Raw genomic sequence first — 15,459 nt, 5'->3', positions numbered from 1 at the left:
AGAGAATACTGATATTTACATTGGAGTCTTTAATGTTTTTAAATGTAGCTGACTACACCATCTAAGTAGCTTTTACCTCAGGCCAAATTCCCTAAACCTCCCAAGCTAAATTCCCTCACACACTGGTCCAGCTACTCGGTATAATCCACTTCTGACTGACCCAAAATCTCATCCATTTTTACTTCTAGGAGCTTGGACAGTTTAGCTGACATTAAAAAACAGCAGCATGTGTAGTCATCTTCAGATAGGACCTTTATACAAGGCAGCATTTTAGCCTAAACACTTGTGATAAATAGCTTAAAACTCAGGCCTCCATTATCCATGTTCACCTCAGTTTTTTCTGCCTCTCACTTCTCTCTTCAGCTGTCTTCCCACACCGCCTTTCCCAACTGACATTCCCCACTGAAAATATCTGATTGACAGAACCTCCAACTATTCAGTCTTTTCTCTCAGACAACTCAAAAATAATTTATCTTATTCAAGCCTTGTCTAAAAATATTAAAAGCAATCGTTGTATTTTTCTTTCACCAAGCAGGTTCTGCAAACAGACCTTAAATGGAGCATAAGCCCAAGGCCTCAAACTTTGATCATTATACTCTAACATCAACAGAGCTCACTGAAAGATTTTTTCAAAGCACAAAACGTAAGTAGACAATCCTATCCAAATAATTTTTCCACATGCCCTAAATGTTGTAACTCATGATGATGATGATAATAATAATAATAATAATAATTGTAGTATTATTATTATTATTATGAGTTGTGGGTGCCAGGATTTGTGGGTGCCAGGTTCTAAATTCCTGAGTCTCAGTGTTAAAATTTATCTAATGTTATAGTGTTAAAACTGGTGGTCAGAGGCTGGATTTAACAAATTGTTAAAATACAGGCCAAACCACTTTCCCGTGTTCAGGAATTTGCCTGAGGGAATGGGCAATTCACAAAGCAAAGACTCAGGGCCTGACGGGTATAAGCCCCTCTTTCATCTGGGAAAGAGTTTGCAGAAACAGAGCAGGGTTGAGTTTTAGGATTGCAGTTGGCTGGGAAGAAAGTTAAGGTGAGCCATGGCTGGTGTCATTTGAATCCAAAGCTGTGGGGGCTATGGGATAAGCAGGACTCTCTTTGGGTGTGAATGCTGTGAGCCCCTCCAGGGTAGGCTCAGGGTGTATATATGTGTAAATAAAACATACCGTGTTTCCCCTTTTTTAATACGTAGTCAAAAAGTAAGGCATGGCAGGGTTTTTAACCGTTTGAGAAATGTAAGTCATACCCCGAAAATAAGCCATACTTCCGCGACGTGCAGAGCAAGACCACTGAGCGCCCCAGCCAACTAGCGGGACCCAGCACGGCGGCCGCAGCAGGAGGAGGAAGCCTGCCAGGTTGGGTCGGTGCCCGGAAGCGGCGGCGGCTGCTGCAGCGCCAATGAAGCGTGCAGCAGTACCGCACGGAGCACGGAGGGCACAAGCCAGCAGGACCCAGCTCCTGCAATGCCGGCCATGGCAGGAGGAGGAAGCCTGCCAGGTCGGGTTGGTGGTCGGAAGCGGCGGCGGCTGCAGCGCTGACAAAGCGCGAAGCAGCACCGCTCTCTCTCTCTCTGTGGGTGTCAGTCTCTTTCTCTCTGTGTGCGCGCGCGTCTCTCTCTCCCCCCCCCCGTGCGTCTTTCTCTCTCTCTCCCCCTGTGTCTCTCCGTTTGTGATCGCGTCTCTGTTTGTGCCGCGCAGGTTCCTCTTCGGCTCGTCATTCAGCTGCTCCGGCCTCCTCGCCGAGAGCTGACGCCGCTCCTCTCCCCCTCCTTCCCTTTCCCCCCTCCCTTCCCTTCCTTCCGTCGGTCGGTCCGTCAGTTGGGGTTGCGCGCGCCAGAGGCGCAGGCCCTAACCTGGTCCCCCTCGCGCTTCCCTCACTAGCGTCTTGGAGCGGGACGGGTCCCAGCCTCCCTCCCATTCCCCGGCCAGCATGAGAGAGCCCGGGGAGCAGCCTCTATACCTCCGCGCGCACACACACCCGGCCGCCGCTGCCTTTGAAGCCATGGCGGCGAGCGCCAAGCCGAAGCAGGAGGAGAAGCACCTAAAGCTGCTGAGGGAGATGGGCAGCTTCGTGTATACCTCCTGCTCTGGCATCCTATGAGGTTTAAATCCACCTCACAGAGTGAAGCCCCCCCCCCTGTGCACGTCTGTCTCCTAGGCAGGTGGACATCCAGCCTCTGCTTAGAAGCCTCCAAGGAAGGAGAGCCCTTGACTCAGGATGGGGAGGAGGGGAAACGGAGAGAATAGAGGAGGCAGAAAATGCACGCGGAAGAGAGCGCCAAGCGTCCTGAGCCAGTGGGACCCAGTTGTACTGGCACTTTAAAATTAAAAAAAAGACACCCCCTGAAAATAAGCCACCGTGTGTTTTTTTGAAAGAAAAAAGTTGTAAGACGGTGTCTTAAAAAGGGGGAAACACGGTACATCATAAAGACACCCCAGTCTCAGCTGTGCCTCATTTCCAAAAGGAAATGGGAACCCTGGGTAAGTGCCTGAAACCCATGGATTCACACCACTTGGATATTGGGGTAGCAGGTAGCAATAATAATAATAATAATAATAAACAAAGCTAAATTGTAGATTGTGCTGGGGATGCTTGATGCAAATTTATTTCCCTGTCTCTATATGGGACTGGCCAAAACTTGAAAGAGGTTTGAAGTTTGACCAGAACAAACAACTCCTCTGGCTCTCCAGCCAAAAAAACAAACAAACACGAGGTAGCACACACTGTGAAATGTCCAAGAACCGCAGCTACCAGTCAGAGTAGGCAATACTGGGCTAGTAGTGGTCTGACTCAGTAAAAGGGAACTTCGTCCACGCAGGTTGCTCCTCATTCGGTCTAGGTGGATATTCTAGCGCTTCCAAGCACAGAAATAATACAATCAGCGTAGCAACAGTCCTTAAGCAGGTGATTCCTATTCCGCCCTGCTGTGATGAGGGCGCTTTCCTCTAGATCCGGCTCAGCAGCAATTCTCCCGAAGGAGTTAAAACTACTACACCGGAGGAGGGCCCCTCCCCCCCTCCCCGCGCGCGCGGGAGACGGCCATTCTTTAATTCTTTATCTGACTGTGATTTTTTTTGCAGATGCCAGCTGCAGCCGCGGCTTCCAACATTCCCCGCCCTCCTTCCTCCTAACGGGGCAGCCTATTGGAAGGGAAGCCGATTCAGCCGCCCAGCTCCCTGGAGCCCGTGCTGTAGCGGAAAGCAGCGGCTGATCGCCAGCCAATCGGACCGAGCGTGAGGCGGAGCCATGCCGGCCAGTAGAGGGGCCGTACAAAGCCTGGTTTTGAAAGGGGCGGGTTGCCTCTCTCCTGCAAAGAGGAGCGTGTGAAGGAGCGAGCGAGCGAGCGCCAGGCCGGGCCGGGCCGGGTGAGGCAGCCGCCGCCGCTGCAGCTTCGCTGAGGGGAGCCGGTTCTATTCTCTGCTAGGAGAGGCCGAGGCGGCGGCTCTTCGCGGGAGGTGCCGTTTCTCTTTGCAATGAGCTGAGGACCACTCTTCTGGCTGGCTGCAAGGGGCACAAAAAGCTGCCCCCTCCCTAGCCCTCCACACCGCGCGCCGATACATTGAGACCCACTAGAAGCAACAGCAGCAGCAGCAGGAGGAGGAGGAGGAGGCGGCGGCTGGTGGAGTGTGCATAAGCAGTACGGAGTCAGCCTCGGCGGGTCTTTTTTCATCCCCTCTCCTCGTGGAAAAAATTGTGTGGTGCTGTGGGGTCCCCCCCCCTGCTTTGTTTTTGTATTTTGCATCGCTGCTTCAACTGGAGAGCGAGCCGTGCTGCTTGTTGCTGGCCCCTGCAGTGGAGACAGCGCATCTTCGCACGGAGGCAGCAGTGCAACGTCGGCTTTTTGGCGGAGGACTCCCTCCATGGATCTGTTCGCTGGAGAGATGATCTAGACGCAGGAATCTCTCCTCTTCCGATCTCCCACCTGCGCCTCCTCTTCCCCGCCGCCCTTGATTTGAATCACTCCGTAGATCTTATTTATTTTTATACATATTTTCCCCCCTCCCATGTGCCATCCCAAGGGCAAGCAGTACTGCCGTCCCAGCAGCCTCAGCAATCCCACCCATTTGGCTCATTCGAGCAGGAAAAAGGATGATTCCTCCGGCACTCCAGTCTCGGATTTGAGTCGAGAGCTTCCAATAAATACATTTAACTCAAGGCTTCGGGGGCTGCTGCTGCTGTATGCCATCCCTTCCTCATTGCAGCAATGTCGTGCTCGCCTTGAGAAGGAAGAGCTGGGAAAGAGGGGCGTCTGGGAGGTTTGCTTGTTTATGGTTCTCCAAGCCAATTTGTAGGGCCACTTTCCTTAAATAGGAGGGATCAAACAATGACCCAGCCGGCTTCCCAACGCCTCCAGCGCTGCTGCTGTGGCTGCCCTCTGCACCACCTCTCTAGATGACCAACAAATAAGCAGTTGCCCGCGGGGCAAAATTAAGAATGACGGTACTGAATCGTTTTGCTCCGCTTCCTGGAGAGCGTTTTCAGCGACTGAAATATGCAGCCTCTTTAGGACCTTTCTGACCAGCAGGTCCTTTTTGCGGCGGCAGGATCGCCTTGACCTCACACACAGAGAGGAATTATCGTGGTGGCTTTTCCCCCCCTGATGATGCATTTCGACTGGAAGGTGGTCTTTGCTTAAGGTGCGGGAGAAAACAAAAACCCAGCTGCCTCCACCACATTTGCTTTTCTATGCGTGGAAGTCTTGTTTCAACAAATGGTCAAAGCACTGGGGACTTGTGAAAATGACAGAGTGGGAATCCTCACCAGAGGGGCAGCCTTCCATAGGTAGGGGAACTTGCCTCCCAGGTCTCAGTGGATCTCCTTAAATTCTGGTTGAATTTTTTTTTCTATTCCCAGCAGCCTCTGGAGGGAAGGGGAATTTAACTGGCTGGCAAACCAGTCACCTTAAGGGTTTGAATTCCTTTATCGCTGGGAACTTTGTTTTATTTGGACTCGGCCAGGACTAACGTGTGTGTGTGTGTATGTACACACACATACACACACATGTCTTTCCTCCGCTGCACCTTCCACCATAGGGTGAGAGAAACTGCTCAGAAGCATTGGTTCTTCCTTGCTATGAGTGGGATTCCTTGTGATTTTATTTCTCTCCCTCCTACTCCTTTATAACTTGCCCCACAATCCCTCCCCCTTCTCTTCTGTCTTGGCAGGGCATGTCCCGCTCCAACAGTGTGAGCCCTCCGGGGTTTGCAGCTCCTGCTGTGCCCAGGGGTGGAGGTGCGGAACAGCATCGTTCTGCCTGGGGAGAGGCTGACTCCAGAGCCAATGGCTATTCCTATCCTCTTTCTACCAGGGCCTCTGTAAAAAAATCTTCCCGTATGGAAAGCAGGTGGAGAAGTGATGAAGACTACGAGTCACCAAGCAGCAGGAACCACGGGGTGAGTGGCTGCAGGATGATGAGCTTCAGGTCCAAGTCTGCCTGGCAGGATCATGGGGTTGACAAGAGCCAGCACCCTCGCCGTGCAGGAGATCCATCCCTTGCCATGAGTCCTAGGCGCTATGGTGTGGAGCAGGGTGAGGTGCATCCACGCTGTGTGGAACTGGGGCTAGAGGAGAAGCGGATCAAAGCCAAGATCGATGAGTTGGAGGAGGAGGTAGAACTGGATGACGAAGGGCGGTCTGAGATGGTCTTCTCCATGGGCAGCTGCTGTGGTAGCTTGCTGCAGATCTTCAGGTCGAAAAAGTTTCAGTCGGAGAAACTGGAGCACCTCTACCAGCGCTACTTTTTCCGTCTTAATCAGAGCAGCCTGACCATGCTGATGGCAGTGTTGGTTTTAGTGTGCCTGGTCATGCTGCTCTTCCACACTGTTCATGGCTACTATCAGGTGCCCTATGTGGTGGTGCTGTCCTTGGCCATCCTGCTTATGGTGGCTCTGGGTGCAGTCTGCAATCGCAATGATTTCCACCAGGACCACATGTGGCTCATGTGCTACTCTGTCATTCTGGTGGTGTTGGCTGTGCAAGTGGTTGGCTGCTTGCTGATGCAGCCCCGAAGTGCCTCGGAGGGCATCTGGTGGACTATCTTTTTCATCTACAGCATCTACACCTTGCTGCCAGTCAGGATGAGGGCCGCGGTCATCAGTGGTGTGGTGCTGTCTGCCATCCATCTGGCCATTTCTCTCAAAGTCAATGCAGAAGACAAATTCTTATTGAAACAGGTAAGGCTCGGTTTTTGGATGCTTTCACAGCTTCTGGTTTCTAGTACAAATGTGGACTTAGTTCAGTTTGAGAAATAGTTGTTTTCCCAGGAATTATGCACTACCAGCTATTATTGTGGGGACTTGATTTATTGATTGCCCTGAAGTGTGAAGCAGTTATTAATGATCACGATCCCTGTAATCACCCAAGTTTCATTCCCAGTGTTTTTCATGGTTTCACACTGAATAATATTGTTTGCCTTGAAAATACAAATGTTAAAAATATTTACTGTTATGCGCCTGAAATTCAGAACTGATTTCACTAGAAATCACAGAGAAGTAGAAATAAGGATTTCCTAGCTTGCTGCAAAATTTAGCTTCTTATTGCTGAAGATATAGATTTGAATAGTCTAGCGACTTACCTGCTTTGCAGCAATTAAAGCGGCATGGGAAGGTATCCTTACTATTTACTATGAGTGGTATAGAGTAAAAAAAAATTACATTGCAATGCACCATTGTCGGAAATGACATTTTTTGGATAATGCATTTTTGCATTGAACCTGAAATTCCTGCCTCTGCAGTGCTTGGTAAAGAAAGAAAAACTTCTGTTTAAATATGCTGCATACCAAAGCTTCAGAATTTTTTCCCCAGCAACCAAGTACACCAGAGTTGTCTTTCTGTTTAGTAAAAATAGCAGTTTCTGTGTGGAAGTGCATGTGCACATGTGGGTTGCTTGTAGCTTTAAGAATACTGTTTTCACTTTAAAAGTTGTGTGCTGTTGTGATGGGTAGGCATTCACTTCATAAAGTTAGGAAGCAGGTGTTAAGATTACCCTGTTGCAGTATTGACTCTCCACACACAACTACAAAAGGACATGTGAGTTAATATTTAAAATACTCAATAATACTTTGGTTGGATGCATTGTACATAGCTCTTTATGCCCTGAGGAAGTAACATTTGAAATGAACTGCCTACATATTTACTGCCTTGGGTGCAAAAAAATTCAAAGTATCCTGTGAAAAATATCCTGTGGAATTTCTCCTTAAACATGACTAGATTATGTTATATTTTGCTGAATACCGCTTTATTTGCGGAGTATTTATTCACCTATGATTGATTAGCATCCAACCACAATTGTATAGATAAAGTACAGGTAACTGGTTTACAAATACTTTGGTAAGAACCATCCGTGGGGGAGGGGGGGAATCTCTTTGGGTAGAAAATTGGAAGTCCCTTGTACTATATTGTATGAGGATCCCAACAAAGACATGTACTGTGTGTTTATATATCCATTACTTTAGGAATTGCTGGATTAAGCAATTTGGGATTGTTTTATTTTGCCACCATCACCTAAAGAGAACATGTAAAAACTTCCCATGCCTATCACTCATGGACATTGAACAGGCACATCCAAATTTCTTACAAGGTCATAGCTAAAAGCAGCAGCTGCAAGCCGTCAAATCCTTGGTTCAAATCTCACCTCAGTTATGAACTCATTATGAAACTTTAAACAAGCTGCTAATATCACAGCTGTAGCGCTCACCCATCAGCAATATAATAATTACAACACTGGACTACCTCATAGGATTGTTGTAAAGTTCCTGGATAACTGGCTCTCATTTATTTACTTCCCCTTTTAGTACAAACATAGTTCGTGCTAACATATAAAGGGTAAACTATGGTGACCTTCTGAACCAGAGTAAGAAACCATAGTTTGATGGATGTAATGGCGAATTATTCTGAATAGGAGGAAAATAAGTTAATCCAAATGCATAAAACAGTTGTGAAGGAAAGGAGGGGCTCAAGGGGATCGGGGGTGGGGCTGAAGGGAGACATGGCATTTGGTGGGTGTCTCAGGCACTGCAGGAGGGCTAAGCCATTGCCCATCCCTCAAAACATCAGCTGTGGAACTTTTGGTGATTTATTCCAAAAAAGCTCAATAATGGTGGCGGCTCCCCAGTGGGGGTTGCTATGCCACTGCATAAAGAGAAATGACAAGGGACTGTGCAAGCTAAGACTCACTTTTTAAATGACATACTACGTTTTGATGTTACCTGTGAACCTGCCAATGTATATGAAGTACATGAAATTCTTGAAACTTGCTACAGTATGTAAAAAAATAAGTGTTGCTAGCCAGCAATAACCTGCAGCTTCTAACTATGAAAATGTGAGCCATCTGTGCTATAATTTAGTGAACTTTTTATTAGCCAGGCTCATGCTATGGAACAGGTTTTCAAATCTAAGTTGATTTTTTTCCACTCACCAAAAAAGGTTTGTAGTGATATCTGTTGTGCGTTAAGGCTGTAGGCAAGAGTTTCTATTTAGAGCTTTCTGATACTAAAAAATCCATATCGGCAACTGCCTCACAACTGTTAGCAGGCGTTTTTGTTACCTAGGCTGTAGCTTGTTACCATGGAAATCTAATTTTTCTTTGACACTGCCCCACTGATGCATACATTTCCTTTCGTTTTCTTTCTGGTTTGTGGATTTTAAAAAGTGTGGAGATGGATAAAAGCCAAGTAAATCAAATTATTTTCATGCCTTTCAGCTGCTGCTATTTTTGGTCTTCATTTCATTCTTTCCTAATGAAATCTTTATTGATAAGTTGCTTGTTGAGGGGTTATATTGCTATTGATCAGTAGTGAAACTAATGGCTGATGCTGCAATCCTTTTCACACAGTAAGGCCTGATGAAATCAGTGGGAAGACATGCATAGGATTGCACTGTGAGTGGCTAAATAGCTGTGGCTTTATTTGAATCAATGGTTATATCTAGAACAGGTAGGGGTGTCTTTTAAGATACAGTACTCTGAATACACATTTACAAAGACCTCTAAAGTTAGAAACATTTGCATCAAGCATTTTATTCTTCGCTTGCTTTATTATCTAAATCTACCATGCCCCAAGAAACTAGAGTGTCATTGTAATAACATGAATATAAGGAGGAAAATACTGACAAGATTCATTAGTCTTTATCAGGCATCCCCAAACTTCGGCCCTCCAGATGTTTTGGACTACAATTCCCATCATCCCTGACCACTGGTCCTCTTAGCTAGGGATCATGGGAGTTGTAGGCCAAAACATCTGGAGGGCCGCAGTTTGGGGATGCCTGGTCTTTATCATAACTTTTTTTTCTTTCTTCAAAATTCCTTGCATGTTTTTACTTCAGGAAGAATCTCCAAGTTCACTTCAAAGTTCTCTTTACGTGAAAGCTCAGTGGCAGCACTAAACATTTCATCTTTCTACCTTCTCATTGTTGCTGCTCCACAGAATTCTACTGGAATACAATGGGTGGTAATCAACCCCATTTACATTAATGGTCCTAAATTAGTCATGGCCATTAATTTCTATGGGGCTATTCTTGAATATGACTGGATTGCATTCCATGTTAATGTGTATGAGGCAGATTCAAAACTTAACAGGCTCTTGTATACTGTTAGTTGTTTTTATGCCAAGATTATTTTTGGTGCAGCGCTGAAGTATCTAGGCATGCATCTTGAAGGATGGTGCCAATATATACCAGTAGTTCACTGAAATATATACCAGTAGTTCACTGAAAACTAAAATGCACCACACACATCATTCTGTTCCATGGTAAAAGCAAAATATGAAGGCACTACTTGCTTGCATATAAGTTTCTGTGGTATGGCCATATGCTTTTTTTTGTGCGGTATAGCAATTGACATTAACCTAATATTAGCCGTTGGTGACCTAGAATAAGGTGTAGTTAGATTCATAGCAACTGTACTTTTGCTGCTTTCCCGCCCCTTGCGTTTTATTCTAGCCCTTTTTCTTTTCCAGCAGAGTCCTGATAACATAGTTTTCAAACAGCTGCACCATCATGTGTCTTTGTTTTATAATTATTCTCTGATCCAAGCTAGGCTTCCAGCTGTTTAGACCTTTTAACAACAGCTGTGTCACAACAATACTCTACTTTAATGCTCTCTGACCTTGAAGTCTGAGAACAAGCTACATGTGGTGTCTCTTCACCCTACAGGCTTGCATTAATTAAACATACTTGATCCAATAGTATGCTGAGAAGCTTTACTATGGGTGTAATAATAGCCTGCTTGCCCCTTCGTGAATGGATGGAAGCAAGTATGTGAGTTCACATGTGCCACATGCAATCTGTAGGTGGTACATCACTCACACATAAATCTCCCTCCAAGAAAGCTTGTTTTGGGGAAGAGTGAAGCTGCCTGTTCTTTCCAGTGAAACATCAACTGACATTGCAGATAAGCATCTCATCAAGGTACTGCTTGTTGAATAAGATCTACCGGTAATTGGTTTGTAGTGTGGCAGAATAGCCTTAATAGTAACACAGCCATGGTTCATGGACACTTTCTACTGCCTGTCTATTTTTGCTGATTAGGAGTCAAAAAAATCTGATTTCTGTCTCACTTGAATTGTCTTTTTATGCTGTAGGCCAGAGGTCACCAACCTTTTTGGGCTAGAAGTACATGTGGACTTTTGAGAGAGTGCAATGGGTGTCAGTCCTAAAATGGCTGCTGCGGGGTCATGGCATAATACGAAATGACTGCCACAGCTAAAAGAGCAAAAAAAGGCGGAAAGTATGCTGTGAGCATCTGTTGCCCCATCTATGCGTTGGGAGGGTGGGGGGATATCCTGCCAACCTAGCAGTCCCTGCTCCTGCCAACCTAGCAGTTCAAAAGCACGTCAAAGTGCAAGTAGATAAATAGGTACCGCTCTGGCGGGAAGGTAAACAGCGTTTCCATGCATTGCTCTGGTTTGCCAGAAGCGGCTTAGTCATGCTGGCCACATGACCTGGAAGCTGTACACTGGCTCCCTTGGCCAGTAAAGCGAGTTGAGCGCTGCAATCCCAGAGTCGTCCGCGACTGGACCTAACGGTCAGTGGTCCCTTTACATTTACAGTGGTGCCTCGCTTAACGAACGCCCTGTAAGACGAAATTTTCGCTTAAAGAAAGGATTTTTCTAGCGGAGGTTGCCTCGCTAGACGAATTCGTTTTACAAAAAAAATGTCTAGCGAATTGTGGTTTCCCATAGGAATGCATTGAAATTCAATTAATGCGTTCCTATGGGCAAAAAAAAAAATAATCAAAAAAATTCAATGCATTCCTATGTGATTCGCTAGATGAATTTTTCGTTATAAGAATACTCGTGGAACGAATTAAATTCGTCTAGCGAGGCACCACTGTACCTTTATTCAATGCAGAAGAGGCTGAGGTAGTGCAAACAGGAACTCAGCAGGAAAAGCATTTCTTGTGGCTTTTTGAACCAATATTTACTTAGGACTTTTGTGAGTGTCTTAAGAAGTACTGATGAGCACACTGGTGCCCTTGGGCACCGTATTGGCAATCTGCATGCCAGAATTGATGTTCCTGTCTTAAAAAGATGTGTGTCGGGGGGAACAGTCTGTGATGCTATGTAACAGAAATAGAAGTGTCATGGTGTGCCTTATTTTAGAAATGTTGAACTGAACTTAATTTAGTGCCTACTATTAACTGTGGCAAGAAAAGCTCTAGAGTTGGCATTCAGCAGACCATCTGAATATTATCAGTTAATCACCTACCTGTATTTGTCTCTGGTTAAATACAGAGAAGCCAAGATTGTCCTTCTGCAGGAAGCAAGCAGCCTGTGTTTTTAATTGGATTGTGGTTTTATCAGATAGGAATGAGGGCTTCCTTCTATCTGGTGGTCTACACATATTTTTCATTGTGATCCCTTGCTCAGTAGTAAAACCCACAACCACACTGAATAGCTGATCTTTGTGTTCTAAAATTTTTTATAGTTTAAAACAAAAATCGTAGTTGTGCAACCTGGGTTTTCTTCCCCCAGAACAGTGTCTCTGCTGCGTCTCCCTGCTATCCCGAGCAATGTCTATGTATGTAAAGTGTTTATCTGTCCCCTATCTACGGAATGTGTGCCTGCATGAGTGTATGCACGTTTTTGTCATGTGATCCATGGAGGAATAGCCAGCCCTTAATGGAGCCCTGAGAGAGGTTAGCCACCTCTGCTTTAGAACATATTAATTTCATTATTTCACAACTGTTGATTAACCTTTGCAGTTAGCATGTCTTTCACTCTTCGTTAGCATTTTGCTAAGTTAATTCTTTAAATACATGGTAATTATATTGTCCTTTGAACCCAGCCTCTCCCCCCCCCCCCCGCTCACCAAGCGAACATGCTCACTGAAAACTGACCCAAATTAATTGAGACACTGAAGCATTGTTCACTTGCCAAGTCTTTAAAAGGGAACATCATTCTATATCTGAATGGATAAATGATATCTTAAAAAATCTGTTTATAAAGGGCAAGTATAGATACCGAAGTCTTATGAATGTCATTCTCACCATCACATAAAATGAGCTCGTTTCTGCAAGCTCACTACAGAATAGCTTGTGCTCTTTGAATTTGATGACTAGGGCACAGATCATAGAACCAAAGAGTTGAGTGGGACCCCAGCTGTCATCTAGTTCAACCTCCTGCAATGCAGGAATACTGCCCACTGCCATCCCTGGGTGGACACAAACCACCAACCTTTTGATTAACTGCCAGATGCATAACAATGGTAAAATGCATTCTAGATCGTCCCAGAATCTGACACTGAAAAAGATGGCACATCTAGAATGGGTGACATTCATAGCTGCCAAGTCTCCCGTATTCCCCGGGAAACCCCCGTTTTTCCAGCTGTTCCCAGCCGAAAAAACGTTTTTTTTTTGTTTTCCCCCGGTTTATTCTGGCGCGGTGGCCATTTTGGAACTGGGCGGAGCATGCTCAGAAGCGACTTTTGATGCTGCTTTGCCCAGTTCCAAAATGGCTGCAGCGCGACTTCTAGTGCGGTGGCCATTTTGGAACAGGGCAGAGCAGCATCAAAAGTCGCTTCTGAGCATGCTCCGCCCAGTTCCAAAATGGTGGCAGCGCTACTTCCGGTCTGCTACTTCAGATCCAGTCCCTTATTTCTCAGGCCGGAACTTGGCAGGTATGCATTGGTCAGATGTCACGCTAAATCATTGTTAAATATTATGCATGTGAGCTTGTGCCCTTCCTCCTCCTCCAGGATAGCCGTTTCCATTTTCAAATAATTGCCGTTTGTCATTTTGTTCAGACCAGGAGCTATAGTTCATGTTTTAACTATGCCTTATCTGAACAATTCATGATTATTAACCATGGCACGAAGTTGGCTTGTTTGGTTTCTCTACAGTTTAGATTGGTTACAGTTTATCTGGGTTCATACATAATGCCAAATCACAGTTAATTGAGAATGGAAGTATATGCTTCTGATCTGTGTGGGAGGGGGAGCACAGAAGCCCAATGATTCCTGCATATAACATGAAACTTCATTGTCCAAATGGACACTCTTGATGGGTACTGGGATTGTTGTTTTTTGCATATGTAAGTGAAACATAAGCCGTATCTGTTAATCTCTTTGGTCTCTATTTTTCATTTTTACATCTTATTTTTCCTATTTCTTACCGTTTCTGCATTGAGCTGTTAGCCTGTGGATTGAGGTTACCTTTTAAAATGTTTTGCATGGTGCCTAGTTTTTTTAGTTATTTATTAGGAATAATAAATAAATGTACAGTAGTAGTAGTAAAAAATAAGTTACTGTAGCTTTCAGACTTCAGTTGCAATAAAATTATTGTCTCGTTATTTATTAGCAATTTACTGTAAACTTTAATAATTGGTTTATTGCTGCATCACAAACAAGGCTATTTTTCCCATGAACCTGCATTAGGTTTAGTTAGCTCTTCAAGCAGTAATAGAGAAAATTGTAGCTGGGATCATGGGTGTAGACAGGGGGGGGCAGGAGGGGGCAGCTGCCCCCCCCCTAGAAGCAAAAAATTATTGTATTTTACAGACCATAACCAATACTTTGCCCCTCCAAAAACTGAAGTGGAAAGGGCTTTGCTTTAGCAAGAGCAGCTCTCCACTTGCTGGGGGCGGGAACACAGCTGTAACAAAAACACATCAAATAAATAAAGCAAAGTGGCTACCAGTACTTAAGCAGTTAAGACAATGGAGCAGAATATCCCTTCAGGCAAGGTCCACCCTATTCACCCTATTGTTATTCAGTGGGGGTTGTTAATGGGCATTCAGGGATCGCATTAACAGTTCTATTGGCGATTTAATGAGGGTGCAGAGGATTCAATTTGACTAAGGTGGCCCTGCAAGGCTAAAAGGAAGTGAATAAGAAGGGGGGGCTGTAGCTTTGATAGACACAGTGATGTTTATAAAAAGCATTGGTGTTCCAGTCTGCCCCTCCTCCTGCATCTGTATACTGTAAATCAGGGGTGGCCACCTCCCAAGAGACTCTGATCTACTCACAGAGTTAAAAACTGGGAGTGATCTACCCCCTTTTGGGGGGTTCAGGTCAAAGCTGTTGAGTTTTTTTAAGGAAGGGAAGCCCTGTTTTGGGGGGTTTAGGTCAAACTTGTTGAGCTTCTTTTAGGAGGGAGGGAGGCCCATTTTTGTTTAGGGCTTCAGGTCATAGTTCAGCTTTTTTTAGGGAGGAGGAAAAATTTGGGTGAGCTTTTTTTAGGGGTGCCAGTGATCTAGCAGTGATCTACCACAGACATCCAGTGATCTACTGGTAGATCACAATCTACCTGTTGGACGTGCCTGCTGTAAATCAAGCAGAGAGAAAGCTGCTTACAAGGCTCCTGTACAGGTGTACCGGTATCTTCCTCTTGCTGCAGAGTTCTAGCATCACAGCGTCACCCAGAGGCACCCACAAATGTGAGTTATCCCTCTCTCTATTTCTTCCTTCCTTTCCTCCCTCTTCCATCCTCAATAAAATACTGGGGGGGGGGCAGATAAGCCCCACATAGAAAGCCCATCAACATGGCGGGGGGAGGACTCTTTAAAATACAGTATTTACCAGTAATTTCTTTTGGGGGGGGAGGCACCTAGGCCTCTAGGAGTTGGCTGCTATGCCTAGGACAATTCAAGAAAGCAGAATCATGCATATGCTATGGTAATATATCAATAGAATCATGGAATTGTAGTCGGAAGGGACCACAAGGGTCATCTAGTCCAACCCCCTGCAATGCAGGAATTTTTCCCCAATGTGGGGCTTGAACCCACAACATGGTTGAAATATTATGCTGATATGCAGCAACGCCTCGGAGCCATCGAGACTGCGGCCCTGTCTTGCCTCGCCCTCGCCTGCCCTGCCACCCCCTCTCCCCTGCCCGACCCTCCCATCCTCTTGCTGCAGAGTTCCAGCTTCACAGCATCACCCAGAGGCACCCACAAATATGAGGTATCCCTCTCTCTATTATTCCTTCCTTCCCTCCCTCTTCCAT

At 45.6% G+C, this 15,459-nt stretch overlaps 1 protein-coding gene across 7 annotated transcripts in view; it reads left to right on the top strand.

The window, feature by feature from the left end:
• Window positions 1-3,307: 3,307 nt before the first annotated feature.
• ADCY5 (adenylate cyclase 5) overlaps window positions 3,308-15,459 on the top strand; it is a 191,707-nt gene continuing 179,555 nt past the window's right edge. For 4 of the 7 annotated variants that reach the window (XR_004693427.2, XR_009557784.1, XR_009557786.1 and 1 more), the window contains exon 1: window positions 3,310-6,194. Coding sequence is in view for 4 of the 7 variants with exons in the window: in XM_060275982.1 (XP_060131965.1) it covers window positions 5,190-6,194 (1,005 nt within the window). In the remaining 3 variants the exon portion in view is untranslated. Of the gene's footprint in view, window positions 6,195-15,459 lie in introns of all 7 variants that reach the window. The other 3 variants (XM_035128989.2, XM_035129009.2, XM_035128999.2) reach the window with 3 other exon arrangements.

Source organism: Zootoca vivipara, chromosome 1 (assembly GCF_963506605.1).
Source record: "Zootoca vivipara chromosome 1, rZooViv1.1, whole genome shotgun sequence".
NCBI lineage: Eukaryota > Metazoa > Chordata > Lepidosauria > Squamata > Lacertidae > Zootoca > Zootoca vivipara.
The sequence above is the reverse complement of the archived record's forward strand: the minus strand, read 5'-3'. Positions and strand labels throughout refer to the sequence as shown.